Raw genomic sequence first — 12,846 nt, 5'->3', positions numbered from 1 at the left:
TCTGAAACTGACTCTGTGGTTTTGATCCTAATTGTGCCATTTTAGTGACTGTTGCTTTAAATTCAAATGAGATTGTGGTCTTTTTTAAAAGAGGGCGGAGCTACAAATGCCTGTGTGTCAGCATAGTGTGAGATTCAAAAACAAGACTAAAGACCGACTCTTTTTTTTTTTTTTTTTATAATCCTGAATGATTGTAGCATGTCAGACTGCAGGAACATGGCTCACGTCACACTGTAAGATCTTCAGCTGTCAAAGTCAGACTGAAGGACAATGAGAGCTTAATGTCCTATGCTAATGAGGATAGATGGTCACTAATGGGCGGGGCTTTCCTCTGATGACACGTACAAATGGAGAATGTCAATCAAAGTGTTTCTGCAGACTGTTTTGATCAAGTCTGATTATAAAGAATAGAATTAATCAATGTTTATCATTACATGATGGCTATATCCACACACTGCTGCCACACAACTGTGTTTAAACCCCTAATCTTAAAGGGATTTTTGCAGGATAAAATATAGGAGAATCTCAGGAAAAACAGGAGGATTGACAGGTGTGGATTTGTGTTGTTAATGCTGAGAAATCTCCAGACTCACCACCCAGCAGGCATTGCCCAGGTCAGCGATTTTCACCTGGATCTTCTCAGCGTTTAGCGGCTCCAGAGGGTTGACTAGCAGGTTTCCTGCTGCAGTTTTAGCTGCAGTACAAGAAAAGCATGAGAAAGATTTTTAGAGTCAATGTTAAACACACTGGATTCCTCCTGTTAAAGGGAGAGCTCAGCCAAAATGTAAATCCAGATCATTCACTCAAATCAAGTTTTTTCTTCTCTCGGATGAACACAAAAGAAGATATTTTGAAAAATGCTGATGACACCCACATTATTCTTTCCCCTACTATGGAAGTCAATGTCAACCTTTCACCAAGCAGGACATATTCCTGGATTAATATCAATGTTGATCCTGGAACAACATTCCAATCAGCCAATCAGAATTAAGGATCCGTTTACCGTATGTCTTACGGTTAAGTTTATGCACTTCTACATTGTTATCCAACTATTATTCCCCTCTGAGTTTGGGAATAATTTACAGTCATGGTTGGGTTTAGGGGTAGGAATAAGGTATACATAGATGTTAATCCAGGATCGCATCATACTTGGCATAATCACGACATGTGGAAGTCAATGTGTACCATCAACCATTGCTTTCCAAAATATCTTCTTTTGCGTTCAATAGAAGAAACAAACTCAAAGTAGTGAACCAGAGTAAATGATTAGGTCATTTTCAATTAAGCCCTTTTTAGGTTGTGTGTGTTTTCGATTTATGAAGCACTGTGGATGTTGAGGCTAAAACACACCATTACAATATTTAACATCAGCCATGAAAAATGAGAGCATCGAAATAAAAACAGCAGTAAACGGTTGAAAACCTGCAGTGAACACGAAACCATATTCGACAGCCAATATTAATATAACAAGAAGCAAATGTAAAATATGATTCATCTTTTGGGGTTTAAAAGTGGGCATTTGCCATTATACACTACCTGACAAAAGTCTTGTCCATTCCAGTTATAAGAGCAGCAAATAATAATTTGACTTCTAGTTGATCATTTGGAAAAATGCCAGAAGGTCCGATGAATAATTTGCTGAACTGCATCTCAATCATTACAAAGACTGCAGAAGACCCACTGGAACCCGCATGGAGCCAAGATTCTGACAGAAATCAGTCAAGTTTGGTGAAGGAGAAATCATGGTTTGGGGTTACATTCAGTATGTGGGCGTGCAAGAGATCTGCAGCGTGGATGGCAAATACTCCAGCAGGATAGCGCTCCTCATACTTCAGCCTCCACATTAAAGCACATGAAAGCAAAGAAAGTTAAGGTGCTCCAGGATTGGCCAGCCCAGTCACCAGACATGAACATTATTGAGAATGTCTGGGGTAAGACTCTTGATGAACTCTGGGAGTCCTGCAGGAACACTTTCTTCGCTATTCCAGATGACTTTATTAATCAGTGATTTGACTCAGAGATGTATGGATGCAGTCCTCCAAGCTCATGATGGAGTCAGACACAATATTCATTCTGTCTCCACTGCAGCAGGACTTTATATTCTATACTGGACCAGACTTTTGTTTTAGCAAAGTAATACCTTACTGTTCTAATGAAATAATTCATCAAGACATGATCATATTTCTTTTTGGTAAAATAGGCGTAATCTAGAGGCCTTTGCCTTTCATATCAGCCGCTTTTTCTGATCAACTAGAAGTCCAGTTATTATTGGTTGTTCCTAAAATTGGATAGGCGGCAAGACTATTGTCAGAAAGTGTACGTCATTTGCTTGTAAATTGCTTGTAAAATCACAGATGATGAATATAAACAGATTATTGCATAAGAAAAAGACTCAATCATCCCCAGCTGATCTAAATTAGTGAAATATTTCCAAATTAAGCTATTCGGGTCATCTGGTGAAATTATCTTCATATCGCGATATACAATTGCAGCAAAGCAAAACAATCAAAAAGTCAGATTTTTCCAATATGGTGCAGTGTTAGAAACTCAAAGAAACACACAGACAGAGAGAGCGAAGTTAGTTAGTTAGTAAGCAGAAACAGAGGATGCTGTCCTCCAGCGAAGGCTCCACACTGACCGTCCTTCAGGCTCTCCTCCTCTTCTGGGACCGCCTGCGTGCCGGGCTCCGCCTCCATCTCCGCTCTGGGATCCTTCAGCTCCGCCGTCAGGCTTTCTCCATCCTGCACCCTACAGCCCTGAGACTCAACCATGCCACTAATCAAAGCTCCATTACCGTCAGCGGCGGATAGGCATGCGGGGCTGGGCTCGGTCTCTTCTGTGCCGTTGCATGCTGGGTAGGGGTTGGTGGGCTCGGAGGTCTCGTTGCCGCTGTCGTAGGGGTTAACAGGGGTCTCGTCCTTCATCTGCTGCTGGACGTCAAGGCTCTGCTCGTCTTCTGGGCTCGGGATGTGACCGTTGACGGATCCTCTGACCTGAGACCAAGCTTCTGAGGTGCCATCTAAGGAGGAAAAACATCAGTAAGTTTTGATTTCAATGCACAGCCTGTAAAAACACTGATGAAGATGGAAGCTGCTAGGGCTACACTACACAGTGCATCCGGACAGTATTGATAGCGCCTCACTTCTTCCACATTAGTTTATGTTACAGCCTTAATCTAAAATGGATTAAATTTATTTATTTCCTCAACATTCTACACACAATCCCCCATTATGACAATGTGAAAGGAGAGTTTTTGAAATTGTTGCACATTTATTACAAATAAAAATCCTGTAAAATCAGATGTACATCAGTATTCACAGCCTTTGCTCAATACTTTGTTGATGCACCTTTGGCAGGGATCACAGCTTCAAGTCTTCTTGAATATGATGCCACAAGCTCTGCACACCTGTCTTTGGGAATTTTTGCCCGTTCCTCTGTGCAGTACCTCTCAAGCTCTCAAGTTTGATGGGAAGTGACGGTGTACAGCCAATTTCAGCTCTTTCCAGAGATGCTCAATAGGATTTAGATCTGGGCTCTGGCTGGGCCACTAAAGGACATTCACTGAGTTGAAGCCACTCCATTGATATTTTGGTGGTGTGCTTCGGGTCATTGTCCTGCTGGAAGATGAACCGTCGCCCCAGTCTGAGGTCAAGAGCACTCTGTAGCAGGTTTTCATTCAGGATGTCTCTGTACATTGCTGCGTTCATCTTTCCCTCTATCCTGACTAGTCTTCCAGTTCCTGCTGCTGAAACACATCCCCACAGCATGATGCTGCCACCACCATGCTTCACTGTGAAGGTGATGAGCGCTGCCTGGTTTTCTCCAAATGTAACGCCTGGCATTCACTCCAAAGAGGTCAATTTTAGTCTCATCAGACCAAAGAATTTAGTTTCTTATGGTCTGAGAGTCCTTCAGATGCCTTTTGAAAATCTCCAGGCGGGGAGTGTCTTCCATCTGCCCACTCTACCATTGGTGGATTGCTGCACAGATGGTTGTCCTTCTGAAGGGTTCTCCTCTCTCCACAGAAGAACGCTGGAGCTCAAACAGAGTGACCATCGGGTTATTGACCACCTCCCTGACTAAGGCCCTTCTCCCCTGATCACTCAGCTTAGATGGCCGGCCAGCTCTAGGAAGAGTCCTGGTGGTTCCAAACATCTTCCACTTGATGATGGAGGCTGCTGTGCACATTAGAACTTTCAGAGCAGCAGAAATGTTTCTGTAACCTTGTGCCACCATACAATCCTGTCTCGGAGGTCTGCAGACAATTCCTTTGTCTTCATGCTTGGTTTGTGCTTTGACATGCACTGTCAACCCTGGGAGCTTATATAGACAGGTGTAGCCTTTTCAGATCATGTCTAATCAGCTGAATTGAGCACAGGTGAACTCCAATGAAGCTGCTGAAACATCTCAAGAATGTTCAGTGGAGACAGAATGTATCTGAGCTCAATGTAGAGCTTCACGGCAAAGACTGTGAATACTGATGATTTTACAGCTTTTTTATTTGTAATAAATGTGCAACAATTTCAAAAACTCTGTTTTCACATTGTCATTATGGGGGATTGTGTGTAGAATGTTGAGGAAATAAATGAATTTAATCCATTTGGAATAAGACTGCAACATTAACGAATGTGGAAAGATGAAGACTTTCCCGATGCACTGTATATCGTTTCAGAATCAAAGTCAAATCTGCACATCGCAAGATCTCAAGCAATTTTAAATGAAGTTCGCCTAATTTCATCGGAAGTTCTTAAACAATTGCAACAGCGAGCACGCTTCTGCATTTCAGAATGAGATCAACACTGAAGTGCATCCTCGCTCACCCAGTGTGGTCTCAGTGCTGATGTCCTGTAGCGTGTGACTGCTGGGCACTGACGAGGTGCTGTCGGGCGTCTCCGTTTCATCCTCATCTTCCTCTTCTCCTCCATCTAGCCCTTTCTCCAGTCCCTCGATCTCCAGAATCCTCTTCTCCAAGAGCTCCGCCTGACGCTTCTGCTTCTTCTTCATCTTTTTCTTCTTGTTCTTGGACATTTTAGTCGCCTAGCAGAGATAATCCAGTGGCTTTAGTGATTGTTAAATCCAGTCAGACTAATAATGCAGCAACATTTGCTGGAGTGTGAGCTGCTTGTGTGAGTAACAGATAATAAAGCTTTAAAGAGGACATACGAGGCTTTCCTTTTCCTGAGTAATATACAGTAGTAGACTGTATATTAGGCATCCTGTGAAAATGAATGCTTCACCATGTGCTTTTTAATGGAGAGATTTTTTAAAATACCATCATATGTCCTCTTTAATCCAACACTTAAACCTGTATATTGTGTGTGATGTGCTACAGAACTCATCTCACTTACTTGTTTTGGGGCTGGAGCTGTACTCACTGTAATAAAGACAGGATAAAGAAAGGATCGGGATCAGCATCTTTTCACAATCACCCTCATCAAAGCAGAAGATCGCTCAGTTTCTACAGAGAGTTCGTGCTCATGAGTTTCTCCAGAGATTATAGAGACTGAGGGAAATCTTTCATACAGAGGAGCACATGAGTCACGGCTCTGCATTTAGAAACAACCTGCAGACTTCACGTCACTCTGCGTAATCTATCAATACTGATGTTCAGTGCCGAGCTGAATGAATCTGAAATGACTGTTTTTCAGTTTACTCAAGGGCAGCGTCATAATAAGTGCGAGTGCTTCATCTGCTACACCACAACAGTTGGAATCCGTCTAGACTGGACATGGGAAAAACACACTACAAATCTATTCATCCTCTTGGCCAACAGAGAATCCAGTTTAATAAAAATAAATATTTGTTTATTAAGGGTGTCACGATCCTCCAAATCCTCGATTCGATTACATTTTCGATTCTAAAGGCACGATTCGATTTTCGATTATGAATAATTAATTAATTAATGACCAATTGATTATTTGTAGCCTACCGTTTAAACTACCTGAGCTGCATGGTCTTTGTTTTACCCATAAACAAATCATACAGTAAATGAATAAAGGCAAGATACACACATAATTACCACCTGTCAATCACTTTTTCTGCGGGACTCGTGAATAGGCAGTGATCTGTGTCGTTATAATGGCGTCGGTAAAAAAGACGCACAACCAACAGGAACCAGCCAACAGTATCTGAGGTGTTCGCTAAAATGACTAAGTGCAAGTGAGTGAAAGATTGAAGCATTCCTCTGACTGCCTGGACCTGCTGTCTCGAGCGCATGACTGTGTGTGCGTCTGTGTCTGTGTGGTCACGTGATGTGCGTTTTCAGAGGTAGAGAGGAAGGAGGGCTGCTCAGAAATGCTACACGCCACTGCGGATGTCAAATCGTTGTCGTTCTAAAATGCCATTTAAAAACAAAGACAGTGTAAACAGGGCCTGAGTGTGTACTTTTCGCGAGCGGATTTGCAACGGGGGCGGGCGGAGGATCGCGATGCCGGTGTTGTCTATCGGACGAACCGTACGTAATACGTACATAGCAGAGCTTGCAAAACTGTGTTTTTTTGTCGACAACACAAATGCTGTCAACATAACTCACTGGAAATCCAAAATGCTTACACACCGGCGACTTTATTGAAAGAGGAGAGGGTTTAAGTTCTGTTGATGGGTCTCCTGCTTCTGCAGTTCAACAAGCACTTCAACAAGCCTGTTTTTTCCCGCTTGGCAAGCCAAGCTGACGTGACATGGGGGCGTGGCAGCATCGACCATTCTATTTTTTGATTCGATAATCGAAATTGAGCATAAATTTCGATCGATTTCGATTAAAAATTGAAATCCTGACACCCCTATTGTTTACTCATCATCCGCCATCCGTTACTTATCATTTGCCATGCCAAATCTAGAGTTTAAATCAATCATTATAGTGGGCTTTATTGTTTTTAATTTATATTAAACGCATATTAAATATAAAGTTAAAGACAAAATGATTAGCCCTAAGTGAAATTTTATTTGGCTTTCACATGTTTCTCAAGTGATGTTTAACCCTTGTGTGCTGTTGTTTTCATCCACTCTGGGGTGATTTTGGCCAAAACTTTCTCTGTGTTTCAGCAAATGGAATGATTGTTGGTGACGAATCTGATTTTGACACATATTTTGGGAAAATTCTTTAAAAATGTAAAAATAAGAAAGAAACTTAAACAGGTTTGTGACAAGTAAATGAAGAGTAAATGATGACAGGATTTTTGTTTTTGGGTGAACCATCCCTTATCATCCACATTTTCCCCAATAAAATCAATCCTTTAGATTAATCAAATAATCAATAAAGTAGTATAACAACCAACAAAAGAAGATACTTTGAAAAATGTTCCATTAACCAGTAACTACTGACTTCCACAGAAGAAACAAACAATATAGGATACAGTTTTTCCAGAGTAAACAGTGACAGAATTTTCGGTTTTGAGTGAACTAACCCTTTACATATAATCGTAATTGTTTTTTTATCAAATCAATATTTTAGATCAGTCAAATAATCAATAAAGTCGTCGATTAATCCTTTTTTTTTTTTTCGTTAAACACAAAAGAAGATATTTTGATAAATGTTGGAAACCGGTAACCATTGACTTCCACAGTAGGGAAAGCAAATATTATAGAATGGATAGAGGTTTTCCCAACATTCCTCAAAATAGCTTATATTGTGTTCAACAGAAGAAAGAAACCCAAATAGGTTTGTGACAAGTGAAGGATGAGTAAATTACCCAAAAATAAAAACAAACTGAAATCAACTACCCTTTCATTATGTTTGGGGCTGTTTTTGCTCCATTGACTTCAATTATGATGACATTTTTTGATTGCGAAGTCATGGCAGCATATTATTACGTATTCTTGACTGTTAGTGGTTTTTACTATATGAAATAGCTTAAATTTTCAATGTAAAAAGATGTGAACAATATATCAAAAATGTATCGTTATCATATGCGATTTATGTCTGCGTATCCCAGACATGTAAGATAAATTGCATCACATTACATACATTGCAGTTTTTTCTTTGTAATTTTTGCTAAATCTCTGCAAATGTTTTATATTTGCTTTAATAATATACACAAGTATTTGTTTATAATAAAAAAGAAACCACATCTCAATAAATACTCTATACAGTGTTTTTTCCTCTAAGACAGTGGATCTCAAACTTTTTTCATAAAGTACCATCTCAGAAAAAACTGTCCCTCCAAGTACCACCATATGACCAGCATTGAAATACAGTAGCATAGTAGCCCTAATTAAGCAGCTCCAGAGTTTGAAAAAGAGGCATATTAATTACTATTATTAAAAATATTTATTTATAATCGGCCACTTTGAACTTTATAAATAGTTTGAACATTAACACTGCTGTGCTTATGCGTAAAAAAAGAAACAAACACAATTAAAATGTCAACGTTTAAATTAAAATATGCTTTTAAAAGTTCATTAAAATGGTAGGCTACTGTTATTAAAAAGTAAGTACTTAAATGTAAAGTGTTAACCTATAGTATCCTATTCATCAAAGCCTGAAAATGCTGCTTGGACCTCATAAATATAGGCTATAAGTCATCATATTCATATATGAACTATTTTTGATCATCTTTAAATATATGTTGCATGTACATATGACATATTGGATTACTCTGCATACCACTAGAAGGCAGCCCACGTACCACAGTTTGAGAACCACTGCTCAAAGATTTTTTCCGGCTGTGGCAGCAGGCCTTTTTTACACAGATCTACCAACTACCTGTGGCGTTATTTCAATGTCAAATGTCGTGAGCGCAGTATTACAAGTCGAGATCGCATTTATGTAACAGCCTACAAGCATGTGGATCTCTTTGCTTGTGCGCCGTATATGTAAACTTCTTGTTTCAACTGTATGTTCAATATTTTCTCTTTGAAAGATCTCTGAAACGTTCTGCTTTGAGTATCTGAGGAGAGTTTGCGTCACCTGCGGACCCAGAAGGCGGTGGAGCTCCAGATTTCTGCCATTCTGTGGCCTCCGCTGCCAGTCTCTTTACATACGCCTCATTGACGTCCATGAGGATGTTCTCCGGCTTTATGTCAGTGTGAATGATCTTACACTTAGTGTGCAGGTAATCCAGGCCTTGCAGAACCTACACGGGGAAATAAAAAAAGAAATATTAGTTTTTTCCCTCTCAATTTCCTACTAGAATTAGCTTGAGTAGCTTACAACTTTCACCAATGGCTTACTTATCTGAAATATCTTAATCCAATACATACAGTGCTGTGAAAAAGTGTTTGCCCCCTTACTGATTTCTCATTTTTTTTGCATGTTTATTACACCATTATAAAATAAGCCACAATAAAGTGACAATATGTGTGACAAAATAGTCTATAGAACTGTAATCAAACTGATTTGAAAGCTTTAAAATACAACAACAAACCTTTTTCATTTAATAAATAAGACTGCATGTGTGTTTAAATCTCGTTTAAGTCCCTTTAATGATTATCCATGCAGCTCTACCGTCCATAAAACCAAAGTAAACATTAATAAATGAGAAAAAGGCACCTGTCGAATGATGCTTTTGACACACGGCAGAGGCAGGCCCTGATAATTAGACTTAATAATCCACTTGAGCAGATGGTGGCCGAGAACTTCAAACACCATACACACATCTGAAGCCGCACGTTAAAGAGAAATGATGCTGAATGCGGATCATAAAACTGAAAAAACAGCACAAAGCAATGGAGGAAGACACATTTGGATCGTGTCTTTGGATTTGACGCTGATAATTAGTTGACATCAAGGTCGCACTTCATTTTGATGTACAATTCACGAACCATTAACTAAGACTTTTAGCTCAAGAAACCACTAATTGGCTGCTTATAATAGTTGGTAAGGTAGTAGTTGATTAATCGGTATTAATATATAGCAATAAGTGGCAGCCCTAAATGTTTTTGCAAGCATGTATGATGTAAAGAAATGATATATTTGCGATGCTGAAAGGATACGGGTTCCGTTGACGCCTGATATCTTGAAGTCATCCAATAACTGCACCACTTTCTCTCTGCTGGGATCATTCTGGTCTGTGTTCCTGACCTGAATACACAAGATGGAGATGGGAAAAAATAACCAACATTTCCAAATCCTTCTCTTTAGCCCTTGTGCATTGTTTAAATTGACTAGCCTTTCGTTATGTTGGGGGCTGTTTTTGCCCCATTGACTTCCATTATAATGACATTTATTGATTGCAAAGTCATGCAACCAAATAACCATGCGTTCTTGATTGCTGGTTCTTTCCCCTTTAATTTTTACAGTTGATCATCAGTTGGCAGCATTAACTCTTTAGAGAAGCCTGGGCAAAAACTTCTGTATGGAGTTCTATGGAGTAAAACCACAGTTCATTGGTGTGTGTGTGCATAAATACACTTGGTTTACTATGTTGTGAGAGCTTTTTATCTCTTCCCAACAGGAAAAACCACCAACAGTCAAGAATGCATGATGATATGATGTCATGGCTTTACAATCAAAATCCATCCTTATAATGGAAGTCAATGGGGCAAAAACAGCCCCAAACATAACGAAAGGGTAGTCAAATTTCCCAGAGTGTATTGTTGAAAAATTGTCAAAGCATTTTCCCAAAACGTGTGTCAAATTAAGATTTGTCACCAAAAATCATTCCATCTGCTGAAACACGAAGAAAGTTGTGGCCAAATTAAGACTCAAAATCACCCTAGAGTAGATGAAAACATCGCCCACAGCACACAAGGGTTAACTTATAACAAAGTAAACTGTGCTTTCGTTTAATGAAAGCACTTCACTGAGGCCATGTAGCTATAAGAGGCTCCCATCACCTTCTCACCGCAGGCTCTTCAAATGCCTCTGATACTAAACGGTCTTGTGAATATTTCATTGTGTTGGTCTGTATGGCGGCGCTGGTGTCGGTGTGAACTCACGGCTTTCAGGAGCTTGATCTCATCCAGGGCTGTTTCAGTGTAGTGTTCGGCGCTCTTCACCACTTTCATGGCCACAAAACGCTTCCCTCTGCAAGCAGAACAATGCTGAATGTGCATACTTAAAAAAGGGTATTGCAGGAGGAGAAAAACAGAAGTAAATGAACGTACTGTGTGTCCCAGGCAAGCCAAACAGTGGAAAAGTGACCCCATCCCAGCTTGCGGATTACATGATACCTTCCGTTGAACAGGTCGCCTATTTTCACATGGTGGTAACCACCTAGAAAATGGGATTTGGTTGTTAGAAAAAATAAATAAATAAATAAATAAAATAATCTACAGACAATGAATTTTTTTATATATATATATAAACAAATAATAAGTTGACTTCTAGTTGATCATTTGGTATCAAAAGTGGCTTATATGAAAGGCAAAAGCCTCTAGATTACGCTTATTTCACCACAATAAAATATGATTATGCCTTGACTTTGAATGATTTCATTAGGACAGTAAGGTCTGACTCTTAGACAAAAGTCTTGTCACTGAACAGAAATAATGTCCAGTATAGAATATAAAGTCCTGCTGCAGTGGAGACAAAATGAATATTGTGTCTGACTCCATCATGAGCTTGGAGGACTGCATCCATACATCTCTGCACTGACTCAAATCACTGATAAATAAAGTCATCTGGAATGGCGAAGAAAGCGTTCCTGCAGGACTCCCAGAGTTCATCAAGAGTCTGTTCATCTTCAATGCCTCCTCCTCCATCTTACACCAGACATGTTCAATAATGGTCATGTCTGATTACTGGGCTGGCCAATCCTGAAGCACCTTGACCTTCTTTGCTTTCAGGAGCTTTGATGTGGAGGCTGAAGTATGAGCAGGAGCGCTATCCTGCTGGAGAATTGTCCCTCTCCTGTGGTTTGTAATGTAATGGGCAGCACAAATGTCTTGATACCTCAGGCTGTTGATGTTGATCATCCACTCTGCAGATCTCTCCATACTGAATGTAACCCCAAACCATGACTTCTCCTTCACCAAACTTGACTGATTTCTATGAGAATCTTGGCTCCATGCTGGTTCCAGTAGGTCTTCTGCAGTATTTGTGATGATTGGGATGCAGTTCAGCAGGTGATTCTTTGGATTCATCCACCTTCTGCCACTTTTCCAAATGATCAACTAACTAAGTCAAGTTATTATTTGTTGCTTTTTAAGGTTGTTTTTAAGGTTTACAATGAAAATGCGCACAGGTTCTGTGTGGGCCTAGTAATTACTTATCGACAACCTAAAGTAAAATCCATATATTGGTTATATAGGCAGCAATTTTGAATGGCATTTAGACTCAAAATCACAGCAATACAGGCAGCAATATTGGAGATAAAACAATGTTAAAACAATGTTGTAAAACAGTCATCTAGTCGATTTCAGCCAACTGTTAGTTGTTTATAATTATTATAATTATTATTAAGCTCTTAGAAAAAAATCTGAATCTGTATGTATTAATTTTTCTTAGAATTATTTTAATTTAATTAATTATTAGAATATAAATTTGAAATGTTAAATTATTAAAATATTTTTCCTTTGGAGGCATTTCCTTGTTTCAAAGGATACCTACAATGCAAAAATGATCTTTATAAGGGTGAAAGTGTCAGCAGTGTTTGAATACAACCAGCTTCTAACGGTAAAAATTATTTAACTTTTTTTGTAATTACACTTGATAAAGTCTGCAGAAACACTTTGATTGACATTCTCCCTTTGAACGTGTCATCAGAGGGGGAAAGCCCCGCCCACTAGTGACCATCTCTCCCTCATTAGCATAGGACGTTAGTCTTGTTTTTGAATCTGCCACTATGCTGACACACAGGCAGGCTCCGCCCTTTTCTAAAAAGAGCACAATCTCATTTGAATTTAAAGTGACAGTCACTAAAACGCCACAGTTAGTCTCAAAGCCTGAAAGGATTCGTTTCAGAGAGT

At 39.5% G+C, this 12,846-nt stretch overlaps 1 protein-coding gene across 1 annotated transcript in view; it reads right to left on the bottom strand.

Moving 5' to 3' along the window:
- Positions 1-12,846, bottom strand: part of srpk1b (SRSF protein kinase 1b) — a 65,251-nt gene that overhangs the window by 9,933 nt on the left and 42,472 nt on the right. The window contains 9 exon segments of the mRNA NM_001080669.2: positions 594-694; positions 2,639-3,019; positions 4,821-5,037; positions 5,349-5,374; positions 8,906-9,071; positions 9,488-9,594; positions 9,931-10,018; positions 10,876-10,963; positions 11,044-11,152. Coding sequence (NP_001074138.2) covers positions 594-694; positions 2,639-3,019; positions 4,821-5,037; positions 5,349-5,374; positions 8,906-9,071; positions 9,488-9,594; positions 9,931-10,018; positions 10,876-10,963; positions 11,044-11,152 — 1,283 coding nt within the window.

The sequence above is a fragment of the Danio rerio genome, chromosome 11 (assembly GCF_049306965.1).
Source record: "Danio rerio strain Tuebingen ecotype United States chromosome 11, GRCz12tu, whole genome shotgun sequence".
NCBI lineage: Eukaryota > Metazoa > Chordata > Actinopteri > Cypriniformes > Danionidae > Danio > Danio rerio.
Note: the sequence above shows the minus strand (reverse complement) of the source record. Positions and strands in the feature narration are given on the sequence as shown.